Here is a 25,143-nt window from a genome sequence, read left to right on the forward strand (position 1 = left end):
GCCTTGCTGAAATGTGCTATACAAATAAAATTTGATTGATTGATTGATTGATTTAAAAGTGACACACATAAAAAAAAAACCTCAGTGTTTTGGCCTCAGTCTTGTATGAAATGTCCTGGCTCAGCTCTGTAAGGGTGAATGGGGAAAACCTTCAGCAAACAGCAGCAAGTTAATAATGTCTGAAAATGACTAAATTCAAAGCTCTGGGCTGAGTTGATACCCAGCTGTTGATCTTATTTCAACCCTGTGGATGCAAGAAAATCCTCAAACAACAAAGCTGAAACTGAGAAAAGGGATTACTCATCCTATCTGATGTCAGAGACAGGTAGATGTTGATGAGAAGAATCTCCCTGATGTTATTTCAGCTAAAGGTAGTAGGACACGATTACTCCGACTGAACCTTTCCTGTTTAGGGATCACAAAATATGTTTGTGATCCCTAAATGCAAAAACAATAATCTGTATATATTTTTACTTCTTTTATATTCAAATGATTACAAACATTCTTTTTCCTACAAGATGCAGATGGAGATTGTTATGGCTTTGCATGTTTTTTACATCTGAGGAACAACAGTGGATGCATTTTAAGTCAACAACTAAAAAAAAGAAAAGTGAAAAACTAATTCCTTGTGTGGCGACATTGGAAAATTAAAAATAAGCCCACAAATCTCATGAATTCTGGAAAAAAAAAAAACAAAAAAAAAAACATTATTCTTCCACTTTCCTATTTTATGTCACTGCTCATGCCTTTTATTTTGAGGATTTCCACTTGACCAACACCTGTTCAGAAAGACGAGAGAAGATGCAACAAATGGTCCAGCATAGTTGGACTTTAATGACAACTATAAAAACAACTGGGAAAAATACAACATTGGAGGTTTTAGCCAAAGCAAGCAAACATTGCAGGAGGTCATTCAAGATACAACTTGTAAATACACACACAGTTCTGGAGAGAAGCTTAAAATGCGCCCATTCTCGGCATGAATTTCAAACTGATTTTGGTCTTTGAAAGATACATTTAAACCATTTTTCATTCATGCTTTAACAATCATTCAAAAAGCAACTTCAACAACTTTTTAAAAGTTGACTGGATAAGATTACATTTAACACGGATATTCTCTAACTTACACATGAAAATTAGAAAGTATACACAAAAACTATTTGGCTGAAATGTCCATAGAACTTTGCACCTTAACCACAGGATTTTCGTAGCAAATAAGCTTCTGAGATAAATCTGAATGGATTGGAAGAGTTTATTTAAAGGGATTTGTTTGTTTGCACAGGCCTGGAAGCCAGCCACAATCCACAAATTGTTAGTATAGCTGAGGTCAGAGCTTTTCAGAGGCTTAGTGTTAGCCAGCTTAAATCATACCAAACTAGTTTTGGTGTGTCTTCATGGAAACTGGAAGTCATTGACCTGTAGGAACACCAGGTTTGAACTATACGAGTCACACAGATGAGAGGGAATAGATTAGGATGTTTATGACCAACCCAACTACCAAGCCAAACATTAAGAGGAAGCTCCTGGATCAGAACCATCTCAGACCAGTCTGCACTGAGTTTTATTTCATCAGACTGAGAACCTGTTGACCAAGTAAGAGTTTGCAAACTGTGACAAGTAACACTTTATTTTGACAGATAAAGTTACTGAAACAGTCAAGTTGAGGATTTAAGCCAAAAATTAAACCAATGGTGGTAAAATTACTAACAGGTAATGCTCAACAGGTGATGCCAAAAATGCAGGAAATGTATGGACTATGCTTTAAACCTGGGACTCCCTCATAAAAATAACAGAATAAGAAATGTACAACTATCCAGACAGATTTATTCCAGAAGTCAGGTGATGGGTGCAAACATTTAACCACATTTAAGTGTTTATGTTAGGGTATGCATGTATAATTTTGCCCCAAATTCATTCATACAAATATGTGAAAAAATTCAAATTTGCACACCAAAATTTTAAATTAGGATAATTGGGAATTGTTTTGAACATTCCACAAAAGACAAAGAATGGTTCAAAAATATAATTAAAAACCAAATCTTATTCATTTCCATCCACTCATGCCCATGAGAAATGGATGGATATTTCTGACCAGAACTGCTGGTAAACATAACTGCAAAATTCAGCTTTGTTAGTAGAAATTAATCAATGTCGCAGAGGTGAACTTTATTGGTGGAGTAAATGCTTTCATATCTGATTTGCAAACCTGCCTAAAAGAATCTTGAACTTGTAAAATGTGCTTAACTTAAATGCTGGAAAATATTTAAAACATTATATAAATACGTTGCAACAGCAAAAGGAAAAAAAAAATCTAACTAATGTGCTCAAAAAACTGGAATTTTATTTGGAAATATATTGCAGTAAAACCAAACAAAAATGTGATCCCAGTTTTGAAGCCATTATCATCCTGTAAGATGGAAAAAAAAAAAAAGAGAGAACATGATTGGAACATTCAGTTTATATTCCAGACTTCAATTAACAGGCCTGTATCTGTGCAATTTAAAGTCCACAATAACAACATCGACTCTAAACCCTTCAAGTTTTAGGCGAACAGCTGTTCCACTGTTATCGCTAATGCTAGATTTTAAAATATGTTATAAAATATGCATATTAACTGAACACATACCAGAGCTGTAAAGTCCAGCAAAAAATGAACTTTTAAATTCTGTTTAAAATGAATTTCTGGGAGGCAAGGCCACTCCGTTTTAGGATGAAATGTCCATCCACATGGTACAGGTCGGTGTAACAGTTACTTCAGTCAAAGTCAGTACTTTGTTCTGATCTTTTAGGCCATAAAATCCTCTCAGAATGATAAGTGTAAGAAGCAGAATGAACTTACTGTGTAAAGTCCTGAAACAGCACCTCATATTGACACTTCAGGCTTTTTCCAAGGGTCAGTAGGGGGCCACTTCAGTAGCTCTTTGCAAGTTTGCAAAAAAGGAAAAAAAAAAAAAAGAAAAAAAAAAAAAGAAAAAAGGAAGAAAATAATCAGCTTGAATACAGACCGACTTTTCACTTCCCAAAGTCACCAGAAGTCAGCAAAAACTGCTCTGCTTGTCAATTACAGAAGCAGATGGCAGTAAGGACTCCCTGAAAATACAGATGGCCACGCTGTGTTAGCGTATGTAGCCCGTCAGTCAGTCAAAATGTCACGTGAAAGAACAAGACAGGCGGCCTCATGTGACCAGCCAAGCACACAGCAGGTGAAGGCAGCCGTTCAGTCGTTGAGACGACGGTCGCAGAGCTCCTTGTAGATTCTCTTTCGGATTTGAGGCATGTTGTTCTGGCTGAACAGCAGCGGCTGCTTCACAGAGAGACGGCGGCAATACTGGCAGAAAGTAAAGACAAATATTGCAGGGGAAAAGGACTCATAAATAAAAAAAAGGGAACTCAGATGATTTGTCTACTGAACAAAGTAAAGGTGGCAAAGCAGAAACAAGAATAACATCTTACCTCAAGGACAAAAACGCCACAGTCGCTGTCATTTTTTTGCTGTGGGATACCCTGTTAGGACAAGTCAGCGAGGCAAAGACTTAATTTTTCCTGAACTAGCCTTTGTATGTCTCTATTAATAACTATTTACATGCATGCTGCTGTTCTATCTTTGCTGTGCTAAGCAGACACAAAGTTTTTTTGAATGAATAAAGAAATCTGATAGCAATTACCATGTGCAATGTAAATATTTCAGCAGCTTGAACAGATAAATTTAATCAGAGGTCAAAGTTACCTTGATGATGGCGATCTTCCAGCCCTTCTGGAAAGCTGCCTGCTTTTTCTCTCTGGCTTCAGACTGAAGATACTTCATAATGTTCTGAGGACAGCGAAAACAAACAGTTATAGTAGGACAATGAGATTCTTCCACAATTCAGAGACAGACTCTCAACATTACAAGTTAAGGTAAGTGAGTGAATTCATGTCTTTAAAGAGACACCAAGGAATATGAAGTGTTTTACCCAATTATCCACTGCAGGAACCTTTTTATCCCGCAAGAAAAATGAGAAGGGTTTCTGCTACCCTTGTTTCCTCTGCAGGAATAGGCTCAAATCTAACTACCAGGATAGAAAATACATTTAAACGGCACAGCAGGGGAAACTTGGGACTTTGGACAAAAATTGTTAAGAAATTTCAAAAACGTCATTTGAAAAGGACAATTTTAGAGGTTTTTTTCTAACTGTTTTCATAAAGTATGGGCAAAACATAATCGTGTGAGGATTTTTTTTATAAAGTTGTTTTTTTATCAATAGGCTGCACACTACATGCATTTTTAAAAGATAATTTCAATGTCTCATTGAAGACCGTGTATGTATTCTGCAACCAGAATATACTCACATTTGTGGTGTGTCTGAAGACAATGCCTTGGCTGTCATAGTAGCTGATGGTTTTGGTTGCCATTGTGATTGCGATGAGAGACCAGTGAATTTCTAAATGGATGGGAATCAACAACAACCATTTGGAGAACAAGTCAACCTGAAGAACAAAAAACAAAACATTAGGGATGCATCACTCTTACTATGAGACACACATCAAGCTTCAACCTTTGGGAATGCAATTTCTTCCTTACTTTTTTGGTCCATCTCTTCACACCATCATAACCTTTGGCAACCAGCTGCTTGTAGAAAAAGCTGTTGAAAAAGTGAACCTAAAAGATCAAAAAGGAAAAAAGAAATGGGTATTAAACATCTGAAAATCTTTAGCTCAGTTCAAGTCTGAAGTAATTGCTGGACTTCTAATGATTCTAGTGATGATACAACTCCAAGAAGAAGTGGATTAAAAATGTTGAATTTCTGGAAATGTTCTAATGTGCCGACAACTCACCCCAAAAACAAAAATGTTTACATCTAGACAAGCCAGATATACATCTTAAAATCTTACATTTTAATGCAGCATTTAAATCCCCAAAAAGGATTGTGTACATTTTTGACAGTAATTCCACATATTTTATTTGGAAATGTGCTGGCAGGCCTACACATACATACCTTCTGCTCTGCTACATCCATAATAAGTTCTCCATACATGTTAATAATCTGAATTTGAGAAATAAAACAACAGGATAAAGATATCTTTAAAATACTTGATCAAGTATGTTTGAATCTAGAAGATTAATAAATAATCACATAAAATATTGCAAAGAATACAGAACAAGCAATTGGTTTGCTTAAAAAACAAAAAACTGACATGCAAGACACAAGTATCCACAGTCTTTCTTTACCTGATCATTAAGCCAGTTCTGATCCTCCAGGGTGCCAAGGTCCTCCAGCCTCAGATTGTGTTTATTATACGTGACCATGAAGCCTGCAACAGGAGCAGATGCCAGGCCAGCCCTGTATCGACTCATCTCTGCTTTAATGTCCACTTCACTGAAATAGATGAGAAGCAGACACGCAGAGAAAGAGTTTTTTTTATTTTGTATTTCTTGTTACTGGCACTGAAAGCATTACATTTCTGATATACAAAAAACACGGTACAACCTTGGAAAATAAACAGAAAACAATTATTTTACAATAAAAATGATTTGTCTACATACAGAGGCAAAATGATTGCACTCACAGTCCTCTGAACATGTTTTACAGTCATGATAAAGGTCAAACCACACAATATAAATAAAACAAATGATAAACAAGCTGTATGAACAGCAATTACACTGCAGGACATTAACAAACATAACCTTTTTGTGAAGTTTTTTTCCATCCAAAACACAGAATTTATTGTATTATATATAACTTTTATAGTGTGGTGAGAAGAAGTGTTTCTGCTCATATTAGCAAAAGATGCCAAAGACAAGTAAACACAATACAGTGTTTAAAGAAAGGTGCCAATTATAAAGGGGGAAAGAATCCAGACCTACATGGTGCTGTGGGAAAAACTGACTGCCTGCCATAAAAATGAAAATGGAAGACTTTGAAGTGTTAGGCCAACAAAATATTCAACCAATCATGGCAAATGAGATTCCAGTTATGTGGCTGAGGATGGCCCAAGAAGTGTGTCGGTTTAGGAGCAATTATTTTTTCCATACAGGGACATAAAAAAAAGTGTAAGTTTGGTTATTTTTCCCTTGGCATTATTTTTTTCTGACAAAAGTCCATAACAATAATTCAGAAGAAGAATTGGAAAAAAAAAACACCCTTGCATGTGTGCAGCCATGCTGGATTTTGAATGGAAGATTTCCAGCTGATTTTTCTTATGAATTATATCGCATTTATTTTGAGACTCTGATGCCTCAACAATTAAGAGTTTCTTCAGGTTTCACCAACTCAAATTTAAGATTATTTTTAAGACTGTTATGAACAAAATATAAGACCTGTATCCCAATAGAAATGTACAAACTACACCCAGGCAACTGGTGTTGAATTTGCTGTTACCGATGACAGATACAAAAAAAGATAAGATAGCTAGCTACATAGCAAGCTGAAAAGGGCATATTAGCAGCAAGTTAATCTGTCTTGAGTCAACATAGCGCAATGTAGATGTCTGAGTGTGACTCAAACTTTTACCTGACAGAAAGTTTGAGCGAGAAACAAAAACATACATACAATATGCAAGATTAAATAGTGCTGCCAAGATAAAATGTAAAACCTGTTACTAACTTATCAAACGTAAACTAACTTTTAAATGAATTTAAGACTGTGCACATATTGCTAAACATATAAACTCGTGAGTTTTCTAAACTACAGAAAAATGTGATCAAGAGGAATAAAAATCAGTGAGAAATTCAAAATTTAATTTCAATAACGATTAAATTTGCCTCTAAAGTATATGCCTAAAAGAGGTTTTCACTAACCTGCTGCTGAGGTCAGAGTTGCTCGTCTTTTTCAGGTGTTCTAGGACATCAGATTCAGCGAGAGGAATAAAGCTGCCATATTTTATGTAGAAGCTCTCTAGAAACTCTAGAGAGAGAAAAAAAGTCATAAGACGCTTGTTTATATCTGTCAACAGTACAAGTAAACAAAATAAATACTGAAATTTGGAGAAAAAAAAAACAAGCAAGATGAGGCAAGTTTATTCTGGTAGCACCATTCAGACCTGAGATAATACGTATTTCTGAACATAAAAAAGGAAATGAAGAAAAATTAAAGATGAAAGCCACATAAAATTTGGGTGAAAGCAAACCACTAATTACTAATAACAGTAATACAGATGAAAAACTAATTTTCTCACTGCATCTTTGATTCATTTTGTCCAGCTGTCGACTGTTAGACTCTCTCCAATCAGTCAGGTATTGTGTAGTTGGTACTTTTAATCAGTTTTCAGTTAATTAAATCCAAGTCTATGGAACACAAAATGTCACTAAAATCACTGCGTCCTTCTAAAATCCTTCAGAAAATCGTAAAAGGCATTGTTTGCCGTAAACAAACAATGCCTTTAAGACCAGTATCATGGTCAGAATATCATATTGTGAGATTGTTGTATCGCTACACCCCAAATTCTATCTATGTAAAACAAACAACTGTGTACCAGAAATTAAGGGAAGATGAAAACAGATTTCTTGACTATATATAATCTGCTGTTTAGATCAAGCCTATATTTATAAGAGCTACACAAGTCAGGTCATAAATATTTTAGGAATGTCATGCACCAGAATACTCTGCATTACATGATGGAGCTAGATAAGGCCACATGTACAGCAAAGATTGGATTTCAGCTCAGGACTGTGGACACAATGTATGTATTAAAATGGCCCAACTTAGCACTCAGGATAAAGAAGCAGAACATGATACTAAAGGACAGGAACTCTTAAGCTTCAAAAGCGGCTCGTCTTTACAGACATATTGTAAAAATGCGTTACTAGAAAGATCTGTTACAGCACTTCTGTAAAAGGATATGAGCGCCTGCTTATGGTGGACCAGTCTGTGAGGATTTATTGATATGAAAGTGTTGTGATTTTTACTTCCGGAGTTGCTAATCTGCAGCAAAACAATTGCTTGGACAGACATTTTGCATTTCCAGGTTGCACAAATATTCCATGAGACTAAGGTAGAAATAAACAAAATAGATGTAGCGCAACAGGTGATATAGATAAGATTGCAAAATGCAGGTGTTATGAGAGCTGGAGTAGCCTTACCATCATGTTTTCTTTTTTTTTATTTCTCTAGATGCTGCGAGATGAAAAATATAGCGTGTTTTAAAAGAGTGAACCTGAATTTTAGAATTATTGTCACCTTCAAATAATGCATAAAGTAGTTGGGTAAAGTCACAACAATAGAATTTTCTCCAAAACAAGTTTTACTTTGGTTTAAAATGGAAAATTAGTGTGTATATTGAGGCCGTGATGTCCTCTAAGAGAGAGAGACTGACTCCACTAACATCACTATATTTAGTTCATAAACATTCTCTTGTTTGAATTTCCCTTAGAATGTGTTATTGCTAGACAGGGGCCAATCCATTGGCTGAAGACCATAGTGTAATATTAGTCTTTTCCACAAACTTTGGTCAAATCTTGAAAATAGACTTTGAACTATTTTCACTTTAAAATTGCATCAACCAACCGCACATAATTTCATGGACTTTTCTGTTGTCAGTAAAGATTAAACGGCTGGTCGAAATATGCTTTGGCACAACAATCTGGACAATCTTCAGTTTTTGTTGGAATCAAAACTATTTCCGATATCAGACAGTCCCTCCGGGATCCAGGACTTTGTGCCGCTACTTCAGAAATATTTGCAAGGAATTTAGCGTCATGTTCTTCCTTTCAAAATCTATTTGTAGAAGAAAAAATACGATAAAAAAAGCAGATTACATGAACAAAAAGTAAGGCTGAGTCAGTGATGTAGTAGAAAAAATACTGCCACCTGCAATATTGCAGGTAAGAATTAATGCTTTAAACACAGTATTTTGACCATTTTTGCAGAAATTCAATAGAAATTCAAGTACGGACTACTGCAAAAAATGTAAGGAGCTGTTGATTTTACAAAACTGAAGGTACTGATCGTTGAACCTGCAGTTCAAGGTGGAAGTTCCTTCCAATTTTGACCACTTATTTAAAGAAGATTGAGCATATAACCAACTGCGTACTACAAAGTGTGTTTTACCGTGAATGGCGTCTTTAAGCTGCTCCCGCCTCTCTTGATTCTGAATATCTGTGTCCATCATTTTATCTTCTGCCTGGTCATTTGGCAACATGTCATCCATTTCGTCTTTCACCCATGAACAAGGATGACAGTACAGTCTGTGGTCTCTTAATGCCCAGGAGTGCTCCAAGCTAACATTTATCGGGTTGAAAGAGGCAAGCCCAGTGGAGCTAGACATTTTCACCTCCAATGGTGAGGACGTTAGATCATGGTTTGTTTGTGAGGCAACATTTCCATTAGGCAAAGGTACTGGTAAAGAAACCTGCTCTATCCCATCCTGCGTTTGGTCCATCTGCATCTCAGAGTCCAGGTCTCCAGAAATCTCTGACCTTGTAGCAGATTTCCGTGGGATGGTCAGCACCCCATCGCCAAGTTCTGTCATAATAATGGTGTCCTCCTCCATCTCGTCCTCCGAGTCAGACAAGTGTACCAGTTCTCCATTTTCAATAGGAAATTTACCTGACGTAGAGCTTTTTTGGTGTTCGTGGTCTGTCTGTACATCATGCATCTTCTCTGGTTCTTCCACTAGCACTGACTCAGCTAAGGCACCTGTTCTCGAACTTGTGACATAATCTTTTTCTTTGCTGCTTATTTGAATGCCTTCCATTTTCTCTTGTTCACTATCTTGACCTTTGTCAACACCTCTTCCTCTGCCCCGACCCCTCACCATTACTGCTCCCCTACCTCGACCTCTTCCCGTTCCTGCTCCCCTACCTCGACCTCTGGCCACTACCAGTTCCTCATGTACTGGTCCTGAAACCGTTGGGTCCACATCCTTTTTATAAACATTTTCCTCGTGCATTGCAACAGCAACCCCTGACGGTGCCATCAAGATGTCTTCCATTTTCAGTGCAGCTCCATTTGTTTGAGCAGCACAATTATTTTTTGGTCCATCTTGAGTAACTGGTGGAACAGACTTGATAGCAGGGCTTTGTGACTGTGTATCAGAGCTCTGCACATTCCCCAGTCTATCGTCTTCATCTTCTGTTTCCTGTATATTTTCTCCACTGAAATTAATGTTCCTGACTCCTGTCAACTGCAGTGGCTTTCTAGCAGGGGTGTCACCAAAGTCTCTGTTTGCTCCCCTTCCTTTACCCCTACCTCTCCCCCTTCCATTTCCCCTGCCTCTGCCCGAAGTTTCAACATTGTGTCCCCTACTGTTGGGGCCACAACAGTCACAGCCCTTCGGAGTCCTTTTCCTGCTTGATCTACGGCCATTGAGTTGGTCCTGAGCAGAGGTTGGTGTGGGTGTGCTGGGGCTGCTGGATGGCGAGCTTGACTTGGAGCTCAATGCTCTTGTTGCAGTAGCAACATGGTGATGAGCCTCAGCAGGAGTCTGAGTAAGGGGCTGTGGTAGTTCTGAAAGGGATGTTGGGTCTGCAGAGGTTTGGCTTAGGTCCTGTTCTGTAGCACCTCTGGGACAGGACACCGAAAGAGGTACTTTAGAACAAACAGTCAGGTGAAGCGAGGCAGATGGTGTTGTCATTGGGGAATTAGAGCTGCTGTGAACCATGACGTCCGCCTTTCGCTCTTTAACCCCATCCCCAATTCTCTCTCTATGCACTGCTACTGTTTCCTCCCTTTCAGCTTGCTGGCTTACAAATAAAGTGGATTGCTCCAACTTTTACATCTCACACTTTCCTCCATACATTAGTGGACAAAATTATTTTGACAACAGGAATCAAGATGAGGCGGCTCTCGGGGTCACAGCAGCACTGTATCCTAAAAGGAGTGAAATAAAATAAGAAAATAATTAGACAAAAAAAAATTATCCAGTTAGCAGTTAAACTCAGTTTTCATGACAGATGCACAAAAATAAACACTGTTGTGCTCAGATCAGATCACAGAATTTTATAAACCCTGATTTATTCCCGATATTTAATGATGTCAAAGCCTGCAAGATATTACTTCCACTTGTATAGTACATTTTACCTACTGGGTAAACATGCTATTGATCTCTAACTTAGATAATTTCCCTCCTCTATGAAGTACTAACCGTTACTTTTGTTGCAAAGCCTCATAGCGACACATTTGTTATTGTGAATGCTAGAAAAACCTTTATTTTATTTCTATATAGTGTATTCCCAAGAAAAAACACAACACTGACTTTCTGCATTTAAAACAATTTAGATTTTCTTTTCTCTAGAATTGTGCCACTCATGTGACAGCATGTTGGAGCAGCTCGGTTATGTTAGTTCTGATTTGTTCTTTTGTAGGTTTCCGAAAATAACTTTTTGGGTTGAGGAGTTGCTTTTTGGGATGATTATTCATTCTGGTTTTAGATGGGAAGAAAGAAAGGTTTTTGAGCTTACTTTTTTCTTATTATTTATTTTACTTTCGGGCAGCTGTTAATCATGGCAACATGGAGTTAGCATCTCAGAAGCTCAAATAACACCTGAACTATGACCCCTAAATCCCAGAGGAGTTGAAGAACTGGCTTCAAGGCTGAAGAGCAAAACCAAAGAGTGGTGAGAAGAAGCAATGTTCAAACCATCTCTTCCATCAATAACAGTAGGAAATGATCATATCCACAAATCTGATGTCTCTCTGCCTCTCTTCCTAAAAATAGAAATGGGCAGAGATTTGAGGAAGCATAGCAAAATGAGCATCAAAAGCAAAATCGGTGAATAAGCTGTGCTTGCCAACAGATGACGTTGTTATTCAGGACATGTTGTGAAATATCATCTCTGCCGCCTGAAATTTGAGCCGTTAACATATTATGACAGTCATTTACTATCAACAGCAACAGTCTTCAGTCAGAGGGTTCTTCAGATTTGTTGCAAGAGTGCAAGAAAATCTGCACTGCAGCTCCTTCCGCCCACAGCATCACTATCCACGACACTTTTGATAGTTGGATTGAACTAATACAGGCAACATTTTTTTTAAATAAAGAATTTAGAATTTTATCTTCATTGGTCAAGTGTAAAATAATTTGTTATTAGATGTATTTTTTTTATTCGGTCACAATGACCGAATTAAAAAAAATACACCAGTTTATGGCATTTAAATAAATGCACATTCAATAACATTCTGATTTACTCTCTTTAATTTCAATGCTAAACTTCACAAAAACAAAAATGTAACATAAGGATGTCGTTTGAAATGACAGCTGCAGTTCCAAAAAACATGAGCAAAATAGCAGCGAAATTTGAGCATTTAGTATGTTTGACTGTTGAGCCCTCTGGTCTTTAGCATCTCTATGAATGACGACAGAAACTAACAATTCGTATAAAGAGGATAATTAACACTACCGCCTTAATTAAGATTATCCAACATGTTGCACCAGACGAATGGAGCAAATTCACGTTTATCAAACTCTATCATTTATCAGCAAGTTAATTATTGCACTGAAGTGTAACGTTTCACAAAGTTTTGCATAAGTTTTCCCATTTTCCTGAAGCTAGCTGACTCGGCTAGCTGCAGACAAAAAACAAAGCGGCAATTTCCTCCATTTTCAGAGGGAAGTGCGAATGCGTATGAACGTGAAGGAGCTACGCCTCCAGATTCGGGGAAGTAAACGTTTGCACAAGTCAAAACCAACGCATAAATTCAAAATAGACGTCGTTAAACACCACCTTGCCTGTAAAAATATCAACCTGGGTTCCGTCTGGCCACGATTTGAAGAAACAATCCGAGCTTTCGTCGCCCCTTCATTGCGTCATGACGTCGGCCTCGTCTCCTCAACTTTACCGACGTCCGGTGTTGTGTCGAAAAACGTCCCCCTCCCAAACTGAATAGCAACCAGCTTTCAGAAAATCTGGTGGAGCTGTAAATGTACGCAGTAAAATGTAGATTCAAAGCTTGTTTCAATTATGTGAATAACGGCTTCATAAAAAAAGGAAAAGTGTCTTTAACTGTGAGTTGTGACTGGATCACTCTAACAGAAAGGATTAATTTTTTGGCACAACAGCTATTTCTTTTATTAAAGATTAATAAATTAACTGAATTGTTATCTTTGTGGTGCTTTAATAATGTCGTGTGCTCGGTACTTGATAGAAAGCTAGTTTTCAATTCAATGTTTGCGTGAATGTTGAAGTAAACTATATTAAAATGTATTTTTATTGAAAAATAAATGTGTTGTTACAATAAAAAATCTTTCTTTCTTTTTTTTCTAACCTATGAACATGTTTTTAACTCACCATCTTCTCTGTATGTTACAAAACTTTTCACGTTTTATAGGGTTATAGATTGTACTGATTCCCCAGTAGATGGCAGTGGCTTTGAGTCACACAGGAAACACTGATTGTTGTTTGAATGTGAGGTACTATATAAACAAATGTTTTAGCTTTAATTATTCAATTTTGATAATTCAATAAAAAATAAAAAAATAATGGTATTTTAATTTTACCATTAAAAACACCTAATACCTAAATATTAAAAAAAATATATTTAAATATATTAAAATGTCAAACAATACTTAATGTGTTGTAGGTTCTGTAAACTAATATGCCATTGTTAAATATTTCAAATTTAAACAAACCTTTAAATAATAAATAATTTATATATTATGTACATCATATTGGAAAAAAACTTCTGTTCAAGCTACTGTTCTCACTTGCTGGACTCATAAATATTACTCAGCAATGTGAGCGAAACATACTCACATTGTACTACATCACTGACTGAAAACATATAGCTTTGCAGTGCAGAGATACAGACAGTGGGAAGTCATGTGAACATATTTATTTAGTCACATTTAGATAATTATGCTATCTCAAATAAAACTGAGATGTTATTTAATCTACACTTTCACAATGATTTAGTTTCTCAGCTTCAGTTTTCTTTTGTTTGGGTGAGAATTTTTTTTTGTTTTCATATTGTGACCTATAATGGTCTATATTTTGTCTTGTCTATACAAAATATCAACCAGTAGTCACCACAACAGACATTGAGTGTTGATGAATTTTAATTACAAAACAAACTAGACAAGAAAACAAATAAATAAGACTCAGTCAAAAAGTAAAGGAATAACAAGCAAATTCTGAATATTTGAACGTTAACAAGGGAAAAATATTAACATGGTAATTACAGGTTGCATGACATTGACTGTTCCCTGCCTTTTCAAAAAATATAACTTTTGTGGGAAAATGTATAAAAGGAATAAACATTTTAAAAAAAAAAGATAAAATATTTGAGCTTGCATTGAGATATTTTCAAACATAAGATGATGCTATTGCTATACATTGCTATTTTTACATAAACTCAGTGCTATATTTTTATCTACTAACAGGATAAAAAAAACTATTAGGCAACTAAGTTTATTTACAAGTTCTTGTGACTTGAATGATGTATGGTTGTCATAGTTATCAGTTACATTGCAAGGAAACATTTTAAAAAGCTGTATTAATAAAAAAATACATACATTTTAAGATGGAAAAGAGAACCCATAGATCTTGTAAAAGTTGGCTCCACATACAGGTACAGTGAGTTTATTTTTCTTCCCAAAAAAACTGAAAAACCCACCAAAAGATTAAGGTAATTTATGTGTTTAGATCAAGTTCAAACTCTTAATCTTTCTTATGTTTGGCATTAGTTTAAAGTGAAAGGCAGTTGAAGGCAGGAAATACATTTCATGTGAATTATTTATTTTACTTATAAAACATGCTTTGGGCATCCTTTCTCCGCTCAAGATCCTGTGGTATGAGTAAGAAGGTAGAAGAGTGGATGTTGGAAAACGTGACCATTGTGAAGCAGACAGTAGCTGATTTGCGGTCGTCACCTAGAGAAATTAGATCGCATGTTAAAAAGCAACACATTCTGGACACATCCAGACTAGCATGTTAAACATTAGGTATTATCAACTTCTAAAGCACTTTCACTACCGAAAGAAACGCCATCAAAATAAAATTGGAAAACAATAATAAAAAATTGCATATGCAGTCGGCCCAATGTCACCCACAATGAGCATAATAATAAAAATTAAAGCTGCAAGCAGCCTCGAACGGCCCTCGCAGCCAAGCGCCGCTCCGGCCTATTGCCACCGCGGGATACTAGCAACCGTCGCCTCACGCCAGCCACCACAGAAGCTCTCACGCAGTTTTCAGCTCCTCCGCCCGCACCGCGGAAGCTGTTGCTCAGTTTCCATCAACGCTGACCACGTGCTAACACAGAAGTTGTTGCGCAGTTTCCGCGCCCGTCCACCAGGCGGTACGCACTGATGCGTTCGGAGGCGCTCCTTGACGATTCAAAAAATGTGGTGCAGATTCATTGGTTTAGCGAGGAAATATAGCTGGCGGATTAATGTAGGACGCGCAGTGGAGTCAAAATATATTTCAATGCTGTTCTTCTCTTTAGAGGTCAACAAAGGTCATACGTATCCAATTTGGCGTCAGTCGGATGATCCACTCTATTTCATTGTTGGAGTAATACTTACTCAGAGTGGCGAATTACTGAAATGGTTTGTAAGAAGTAAGAAAACGCTACATTTACTGCATGATTTAATTCAACAAAAAATTATCTGAGACATTTCTATCCTTTTAGAAATGTCATGGCAACGCTCTCACAAAGTTTTCACGCCCATCCGCCCGTGGATCTGTTTGTCATTGGTGGAGGAACACTGACACCTACTGGCGAAATAGTGATATTGTTCTTCATCTTGTTTATCTGCTGTTTCATTTGTGGAGCAATACTGACCCCAAGTGGCGAATTATTGAAATGGTTTATAAACGCCAAAAATGGGATGAAAATCTGAACTTCAATCTAAAATGGCCGACTTCCTCTGGGGTTTAGACCATGGCTCCAAGAGACTTTTTTGTAAGTCCTGACAAGGTACACACGTGTACAAAGTTTCGTAATTGTAGGTTAAAGCATGGCTTGGGGCTTATCATTTAAAATTTTCTAGGGGGCGCTATAGATAAATTAGGCCACCCTACAAATATTGTGATGGATTCCTGTCGGGGAGTGGATGAAGATCCATTCTTGTGAGTTTGGAGCAGCTGCGCCCAAAAATGTGGAATTGAGAGCCAAACGTATGGCGATGGCGTTACAGGTCACTTCGCCACGCCGCCACGCCCAGCTGCTCCATCGAAGCTGGTCGGGGTTGGAATCCTCAACACACCAACATGTCTTCTGTGTCTGGGCACAGTTTCATGTTGATAAGGTCAAAGGGGTCAGATAGCGACCGTTCGGAGTAAAACATGACACTTCCTTTTCTCAGGGGGCGTGGCCTAACTGATGTCATCATTCCACCATAGGGTATTGTAGGACACCCGATGATGATCAATCCCAGAAACTTTGGTGCCTCTGTGAGTTTCTGTGTAGGAGATATAACAGTTTCTTTTTTACAGCGAGTAGGTGAACTTTGACCCCGGCTAACCCCCCTTCAGCATACTCAAAAACTCACCGTTTTGATAACTTTAGATGGGACATGCCTTATGAGCAGACTGACCGAGTTTGAAGCCGATCAATCGAAATCCCTAGGAGGAGTTCGATCAAATGCGGAGGCTGTAAATGGCAAAAATGGTCTCAAAATCTGAACTTCAATCTAAAATGGCCGACTTCCTGTGGGGTTTAGACCATGGCTCCAAGAGACTTTTTTGTAAGTCCTGACAAGGTACACATGTGTACAACGTTTTGTAATTGTAGGTTAAAGCATGGCTTGGGGCTGATCATTTAAAGTTTTCTAGGGGGCGCTATAGAGAAATTTGGCCACGCCCACCAAATATTGTGATGGATTCCTGTCGGGGAGTAGATGAAGATCCATCCTTGTGAGTTTGGAGCAGCTGGGACCGAAACAGTGGAATTGAGAGCCAAACGTATGGCGATGGCGTTACAGGTCACTTCGCCACGCCGCCACCACCTGCTCCATCGAAGCTGGTCGGGGTTGGAATCCTCAATACACCAACATGTCTTCTGTGTCTGGGCACAGTTTCATGTTGATGAGGTCAAAGGGGTCAGATAGTGAAAGTTCACAGTAAAACATTACACTTCCTGTTCTCAGGGGCGTGGCCAAAGTGATGTCATCATTCGACCACAGGGTATTGTAGGACACCTGATGATGATCAATCATAGAAACTTTGGTGCCTCTGTGAGTTTCTGTGTAGGAGATATAGCAGTTATTTTTTTTACGGCGAGTAGGTGAACTTTGACCCCTGCTAACCCCCCTTCAGCATACTCAAAAACTCACCGTTTTGATAACTTTAGATGGGACATGCCTTATGAACAGACTGACCGAGTTTGAAGCCGATCAATCGAAATCCCTAGGAGGAGTTCGATCAAATACGGAGGCTGTAAACGGCAAAAATGGCCTCAAAATTGGACCTTCAATCCAAAATGGCTGACTTCCTGTGATACTTGCACTATGACATTAATTGTAAATTTTGAGCGTCCTGGGGAGCTCTACAAGTGTACCAAATTTCATGTCTCTAGGATAAAGTAAGTGAATAGCAAAGGGTCCTTTGAAAATTTCTAGGTGGCGCTATTGAGCCATTTCTTGTGGGATTTTTGTGATGACCTTAAAAATCAAAATTTTTAAACAGGCTTAAGGCCTCCGCCAAGTTTGGTGAGTTTTCCAATATGATAAGGCCCCCAAAAAGCCCCCCAAAGAGGTGGGAAGAAAAATAATAATAATTAAAGCTGCAAGCAGCCTCGAACGGCCCTCGCAGCCAAGCGCCGCTCCGGCCTATTGCCACCGCGGGTACTAGCAACCGTCGCCTCACGCCAGCCACCACAGAAGCTTTCACGCAGTTTTCAGCTCCTCCGCCCGCACCGCGGAAGCTGTTGCTCAGTTTCCATCAACGCTGGCCACGTGCTAACACAGAAGTTGTTGCGCAGTTTCCGCGCCCGTCCACCAGGCGGTACGCACTGATGTGTTCGGAGGCGCTCCTTGACGATGCAAAAAATGTGGTGCAGATTCATTGGTTTAGCGAGGAAATATAGCTGGATTAATGTAGGACGCGCAGTGGAGTCAAAATATATTTCAATGCTGTTGTTCTCTTTAGAGGTCAACAAAGGTCATACGTATCCAATTTGGCGTCAGTCGGATGATCCACGTGTCATTTACAGCCGATCATATGCACATGGCGAAGTACTACAGTTCGTCATTTTTCATCATTTTCAGCTGTGTTTCTAAAGCACTCTATTTCATTGTTGGAGTAATACTTACTCAGAGTGGCGAATTACTGAAATGTTTTGTAAGAAGTAAGAAAACGCTACATTTACTGCATGATTTAATTCAACAAAAATTATCTGAGACATTTCTATCCTTTTAGAAATTTCATGGCAACGCTCTCACAAAGTTTTCACGCCCATCCGCCCGTGGATCTGTTTGTCATTGGCGGAGGAACACTGACACCTACTGGCGAAATACTGATATTGTTCTTCATCCTGTTTATCTGCTGTTTCATTTGTGGAGCAATACTGACCCCAAGTGGCGAATTACTGAAATGGTTTATAAACGGCAAAAATGGGATGAAAATCTGAACTTCAATCAAAAATGGCCGACTTCCTCTGGGGTTTAGACCATGGCTCCAAGAGACTTTTTTGTAAGTCCTGACATGGTACACACGTGTACAAAGTTTCGTAATTGTAGGTTAAAGCATGGCTTGGGGCTGATCATTTAAAATTTTCTAGGGGGCGCTATAGAGAAATTAGGCCACACCCTACAAATATTGTGATGGATTCCTGTCGGGGAGTGGATGAAGATCCATCCTTGTGAGTTTGGAGCAGCTGGGCCCAAAAATGTGGAATTGAGAGCCAAACGTATGGCGATGGCGTTACAGGTGACTTCGCCACGCCGCCACGCCCAGCTGCTCCATCGAAGCTGGTCGGGGTTGGAATCCTCAACACACCAACATGTCTTCTGTGTCTGGGCACAGTTTCATGTTGATGAGGTCAAAGGGGTCAGATAGCGACAGTTCACAGTAAAACATTACACTTCCTGTTCTCAGGGGGCGTGGCCTAAGTGATGACATCATTCGACCATAGGGTATTGTAGAAGACCAGATGATGATCAATCACAGAAACTTTGGTGCCTCTGTGAGTTTCTGTGTAGGAGATATAGCAGTTTATGTTTTTATGGCGTGTAGGTGAACTTTGACCCCTGATAACCCCCTTTCAGCATTCTCAAAAACTCACCGTTTTGATAACTTCAGATGGGACATGCCTTATTAACGGACTGACCGAGTTTGAAGCTGATCAATCGAAATCCCTAGGAGAGTTCGATCAAATACGAAGGCTGTAAACGGCAAAAATGGCCCCAAAATTGGACCTTCAATCCAAAATGGCTGACTTCCTGTGATACTTGCACTATGACATTAATTGTAAATTTTGAGCATCTTGGGGAGCTCTACAAGTGTACCAAATTTCATGTCTCTAGGATAAAGTAAGTGAATAGCAAAGGTTCCTTTGAAAATTTCTAGGTGGCGCTATTGAGCCATTTTTTATGGGATTTTTGCAATGACCTTAAAATACAAAATTTTGAAACTCCCTTTACGCGTCCGCCAAGTTTGGTGAGTTTTTGAAAATGATAAAGCCCCCAAAAAGGCCCCTCTTTAGGGGGGCAGAATAATAATAATAAGAAACAGTAGGAAAACAATAGGCCTTCGCAGCGCTTAGCTGCTCGGGCCTAATAAACAATAGGAAAACAATAGGCCTTCGCAGCGCTTAGCTGCTCGGGCCTAAATACACACGAATCTAAAATACATGCAGAGACACATGTTGCTCCAAGAAGAAATGGCATTACCTATCAAAGTGTGGTGTTAATTGTTGGAGTGTGTATGGTCTTTGAGACAGCAGCTCCAGTCCTGCCACCTGCAGTTAGCAGCTGGAGCTGAACCCGGTACACACTGTCAGCCTGGAGGCCATCAATGGTGATAAAACGCTCAGACTGTGTGGAGTGAAACAAAATAAATACACTGAAGTTTAATGCATAAAACACAACATAAAATGTTCAAGGTAAATCTTGGCTATAGAGATATAATAAAGGCTAAGACCTTACTTAACTGCATGTTAATATAAATTTCCCAACTTGTATTTATTTATTATTTCTTCAAAACAGAACAACAAACACTATTTGTTCACTTCAGCTTTTGACAAATGAACTGTTTGAAACATCTGTTTCTCAACACTTTAATATTTCCATTTTAACATGTTCTTTAATCTTTTTATGTAATGCTTTTGTACTTATGTTACAGCCTTAAGGGCTGGGCTGCAGGTGTCGCTTTTGTCTGTCTTTGTGCTCAACACCTTTGCAGGTGTTTCTGATCCATCAATTTGGAGCGCAGAGTATTTTAACCTGGCTGTCTTCACCTTCTGGCTCCCCTCCTTTTGCATATTTGAGTTTGATTTTGTTTTTGCACTTCAACACTTCCATTATGGAATCATACACTACATCCAAGCATTTGCATTACACTACTGATACTGAAATCCACAATCCATTGTTGTTTTTGTTAAAAAATATTTCTTTCTTTATGCACTTTAATTCTTTCTTTATGCACTTTAACCACTGCAAGGTCTCCCATTTTGTTATGACTGTGAGCCAGTGGTAACAGCTGGCGATTTTTCCTTTGATGTCTTGTAAAATACCTTAGATTATGAATGGTTTTATATAAATAAGCTTGTCTTTCCTTGCCTTACCGGGGCAATTGTTTGTGTCTGTGAGATAAGAGCATCTTCATGTCTTCCTGTTGTGGGACTGAGCTCAGATTGTAGACTCCATGTAAACTGGAAGCCCTCAACAGCTTCTGAGTCCATTGCATGATGTGACATCCTCCACTGAAACGTTGTGAGCAAGCTTCCATTAACTTGTTGAAAGTCTGCAGTCAGTCGTTCAGGACGCAATACCACCTTTCCCCTCGCCAGAGGGCGCTCTGACACAAAATAGAAGGTAACATTTCTTCAGTATATCTTCATTACGTTGGTTTAAATTAGTTCTCACCAATAACAGAATTATTATCACAAAAATTTAATATAAACTGCTTTTTAATATCATCTCCGCATTTAACTCTTAATTACTTAGTTCCACAGTAAAATAAAAAGTCAGTGGTGCATCTGTGCTCAGCTTTTCTTACCCTGTTTGTTGCAGCGCAAGGCTTTATCTCCTCTGACCCTGATGGACGAGCAAGTTGGGGTTGTAACCCAAGCAACAGCCTCTGCCCCTGGATCATCCACCATTGCCACTGAGACCCTGTACTTGCATGAAAATTGCAGACTTTTGATAGTGTGATGAGTACCCTGCAAAAAAAGTAGAGAAGAATGTCATTTTAAAAAATCATCATTGTTAAATATGTACCAACAACTTTTATTAAAACTCATTTCCCAAAGATGCTTGAAATCCGGCATATCTTCGCCACTTAATGTCTCAGCACCTGTCTATTGCAAAGCACATGTTCACTCCTTTATAAAATAAACACTTTCGACACACTCTGGCAACTTCACATAGCAACAAATGTTGTAACTGTTTAAGAAATCCTGGAATTTTGTTCTGTAAACTCAGCAAATTGCACACAGCAGTTTTATATGACATGTCTTGGATGAAATGTTACGCTTCAAGCTCAACGTTGGCTCAATGGAGGGAGTCTACTTTTGAGCAAAAAAGTACAACCAACATACTTTATAACAGCTTATAAGGCTTGTGAAGTTTAACCCTTAGACTGCCTTGCGAAGGAATACATTCTGAACTGAACAGTTCCATGTTTTTTTTTTTTTGTTCAACACAAAACGCCTTTCTATTTCATTGGAATTCTACATAGTAAAGCAACATAAAGTAGCACAACATTGTAAGATGGAATGAAATATTAGAGAACATAAGTGAATAAAAATCTTCATGAAGACCAAGTAATAATAGCTTTGAATATATCACCAAAAACTTTTCAAATAATTTTCTGAAAGTACAGCATAACATGGAATATAACTCTGGAGAAGCTACAGCTATTTATCACAAACTTTATTATTTTGAAAGAATGGAAAGAAGAAAGCCATTGTTGAAAGAAAGCCATAGAAAACCCAGGTGCAGTTTGCCGCAAGTCATGTAGGGGTCATGGCAAAAATATGAAAGAAGGTGGTCTGGTCTGATTGGACCAAAACTAGATTTTTTGGCCAACATGCAAAACACTGTGGTGGAAAACTAACATAACACATCCTTTTAAACACATAATTCCCACAACGGCAGTGGTGGCACGCAGCTGGGTACTGTACATATAGTTGGAGCTATAATTCAATTCTATGTGTTAAAATGTCTAAAGTCCAGATATGCATTCAATTGAGAATCTGTGGCACACATAAACTGTGATGGTTATCAAAAGCCTTCTATTATTTTCCTTCTACTTCATCATTATGTCCTACTTAATGTTGGTCTATAATCTGGAATTGCAATAAAATTTATTGGGGTTTGTTGGTATAACAAACCACAATGTAATGCCAGCAACTTCAATAATTCTGCACATATTTTTCTCTTTTATTACAGTGCAAAGCTTTTTGTTTTGCTACTTTAAAATCACATTGCTTTACCCAGCTACAAGAAGTCAAAGCATATGATAGAAGCAGGATCTGTAAAGCAAAAATAACAAAAATCTACACGCCACTTTATGCAGAAACAATGTATACCTCCACCGTTGTTGTTCTGTCTGCGCTTGTGACATTTGTGGTGCAGGTATGTGGATGCCACCTGAGAATGTAAGGACCTCTGTGTCTCTGCCTTACTGCAATATAGAAAAATGTAGATAAAGATATGGATTCTCTGTTCAAATTCTGCCAGTTCACTGCTTTACACTGACTCACCATGATGAGACCACTTCCAGAACACCTTCACCTGCAGCTGATTGTGATGAAAATGAGGGGCAGCGACCTCCAGCCGCAAATTTTCAGAGGGGTTTGGACGAATACCAACATGAGCCAGATGGGAAGACTCAGGAGGTTTATGAGAGGAAGGTGAGGATGATGCTTGAGAGGGAGAGGACGGCAGGGATGAGGATGACGAGGATGAGGGTAGCTCATTGGAGAAATCTTCACCTTGGAAATAGTGGAAATAGGTTTTACAGTTTCAGTTTGCTGAACTGAACATAAACCCACTAAACTTAATGCAGATGTTTACATATACTTTATAACCTTTATTTTGTCTTTTCAAATTAAATCAGACCAAAGTTTTTCTCTTTGGAGGTCAGTTATGGTTACTAAATTATTTTTATTAGCAAAATGTCAGAATAATGAGAGAGAAGAAAACTATTTATTGCTTTCTTCAAAAACAGAGAAAGTACATATGAAAAAAAATACAGAATAACATAAAGAAATAAGATGTTGGCTTTCAAAGTATGAAACCTGCTAAACAGCACCTGGAATTCATAAGAAATTTATTATAGAAACAGAACAAAACTGTAAAAGGAGAGCCATTTCATTACACCTTTTGTTAATCTAGCGATACTGATTGGCTTTAACTGATCCTCATTAGCACTGAGTACAAGGCAGTTACATTCAGTGTATCTGTTGTAAACATAACTGGATTATAAATAGCAGTGGGTTCCATGTAAAAATGTTGGTATGTGGTTTGATAATTAAGTTGCAGCTGGCTTTAATTCTCAGCTGGGCTGACCAAGAGGTCAACAATAAACACTGCTGTTGCTTGGGCCATCTCAAAGTTTGGCTTATTTTCCCTGCACTCCATGTTTCTGTGCATTTCAACACTGCAGCTGCTTGAACAAAGAACATGCTGACAGTCAGCAAAACGCAGCAGCTCTGAACTAACAGGAAAATCATTAATTCAATAATGTATACCTTGGCAAACGAGTGAGTTCAGGGGACGGCCTTAAATCATAAGTATGCTGATTGTCATGACAGGTTAAACATATGTTCAAATTAAGTATGTGATCATTGTAATTTGGTTATGAAGGTGATTCTTATTGGTGAAGGTATGTGAAAAAAATACAAACACAAACCTTTTCATTAGTTATCATTCACACTTTTACATTGGAGGAGGAAATGTATTCAAAAGTGTTCTCAATACATGTGCGTGGTTTGATCTAAACCAACATTGAAACCATTGAAAGAGACATTTTGCCCTTATTCCAGCTAAGATGAACCTATTTAGAGTTCCAAGTGTTACCAAGCCTTTGGCTCAATAAACAAATTTGAAAACTACAACTTAAAAGCTATTGTTTTTTGTTTTTTTAAATAAAAAATATATATAAAACATTTATACAAATGTTCTATTATCTGACCAGACAGATTGTTGTGTTAAGCTGAAGGAGTGCTGACACTTATTTTATTGGCACCTTTCAGTTGAAGAAAGGTGCCAATAGCTGTCCTGTCAGCAGATTGTCCCACCTGAACTGTGCACCTCTGCAGTATCCATGGTTCTCTTGGTTCCGTCTCTTTGTAATGCCCTCCTTGTCTGAGCTCTTAATTTAAGTTGCTGTAACTTTGTCAGCTTTCATTTAAGCCATATTCTTTTCATTTCAGATGATTGTTTTGTGAGGCGTTCAAAACTTGCATAATTTTTTTTAGAACATAGCCTTTTAAATATGGCTACAATTTTCTCTATCTTGTCTGTGTTCCTTTAGGATGCTATTTGTTCTGTCATAAACACACCAGGCCTTCTAAAGACAGTTGGATACATAAAACAATTAAATAACACACAGGTGTATATATACAACTGCTGAAGACAATTGTCTGAACTGTCTTTTATTTAAAAGTACGAGAGTAAAGGATGTCCATTATAAATGCAAGTCACACCATTTAGGTTTTGATTTGTTCAAAAAACTGTGAAAATGTACCTTCTTTCTTATATCTCACAATAATGTACAAATTTGTGTTGATTTATCAGTGAAACCCCAAGAAGATGCAGTAATGTGTGCAGGTCACAGGACATATTGTGGAAAAGTCCAAAAAATCTGAATAAAAATAATCTTCTTGACTGCTAAGCCTCAGTTTGAGGGAAAGTTAATTACTTTTCTTTACCTTCATGAATGATAGTTGTGAAAAAAAGTTGAGCTCTGTGACTCTTCAGCCTCTTTTGTCCCCAGTAGGCTACCGTCTGGATAGACAGGACATAGGGAGTGGCAGGCAGCAGTCCCTGCAGCCACAGCTCAGTTTGTGCCTGTAACATATTCAAATAACGAAACACAGCTTAAAGGAGCACGTTTTTCTT

General features: G+C 38.1%; 2 protein-coding genes across 5 annotated transcripts in view; both read right to left on the reverse strand.

Moving 5' to 3' along the window:
• Window positions 1-814: 814 nt before the first annotated feature.
• LOC129377662 (sentrin-specific protease 5-like) lies at window positions 815-12,727 on the reverse strand. Of its 3 annotated transcripts, XR_008607958.1 has the most exons (11): window positions 12,662-12,727; window positions 9,027-10,787; window positions 6,779-6,884; window positions 5,210-5,357; window positions 4,977-5,024; window positions 4,562-4,639; window positions 4,330-4,467; window positions 3,728-3,811; window positions 3,454-3,504; window positions 2,840-3,328; window positions 815-2,407 (listed from the first exon to the last, which is right to left on the reverse strand). XR_008607958.1 is itself a non-coding variant. In XM_055057768.1 (10 exons), the coding sequence occupies exons 2-10, from the start codon at window positions 10,576-10,578 to the stop codon at window positions 3,218-3,220; spliced, it is 2,316 nt and encodes a 771-aa protein (XP_054913743.1). In that variant the 5' UTR covers window positions 10,579-10,787; window positions 12,662-12,727; the 3' UTR covers window positions 815-3,217. The 3 variants fall into 3 exon arrangements, 2 of the variants coding, with proteins under 2 accessions (XP_054913743.1, XP_054913749.1); XM_055057768.1 differs by having other exon boundaries at window positions 815-3,328; XM_055057774.1 differs by having other exon boundaries at window positions 815-3,328; window positions 12,641-12,718.
• A 1,226-nt stretch (window positions 12,728-13,953) lies between these two features.
• anos1b (anosmin 1b) overlaps window positions 13,954-25,143 on the reverse strand; it is a 49,208-nt gene continuing 38,018 nt past the window's right edge. For both annotated transcript variants that reach the window (XM_055044063.1, XM_055044066.1), the window contains 7 exons: window positions 24,954-25,092; window positions 22,782-23,012; window positions 22,608-22,702; window positions 21,074-21,236; window positions 20,640-20,872; window positions 19,747-19,890; window positions 13,954-14,784 (listed from right to left, as the gene is read on the reverse strand). In XM_055044063.1, the coding sequence (XP_054900038.1) occupies window positions 19,750-19,890; window positions 20,640-20,872; window positions 21,074-21,236; window positions 22,608-22,702; window positions 22,782-23,012; window positions 24,954-25,092 (1,002 nt within the window). In that variant the 3' untranslated portion in view covers window positions 13,954-14,784; window positions 19,747-19,749. The remainder of the gene's footprint in view (window positions 14,785-19,746; window positions 19,891-20,639; window positions 20,873-21,073; window positions 21,237-22,607; window positions 22,703-22,781; window positions 23,013-24,953; window positions 25,093-25,143) is intronic.

Source organism: Poeciliopsis prolifica, unplaced genomic scaffold (genome assembly GCF_027474105.1).
Source record: "Poeciliopsis prolifica strain line A6 unplaced genomic scaffold, Auburn_PproV2 SCAFFOLD002, whole genome shotgun sequence".
Classification (NCBI taxonomy): domain Eukaryota; kingdom Metazoa; phylum Chordata; class Actinopteri; order Cyprinodontiformes; family Poeciliidae; genus Poeciliopsis; species Poeciliopsis prolifica.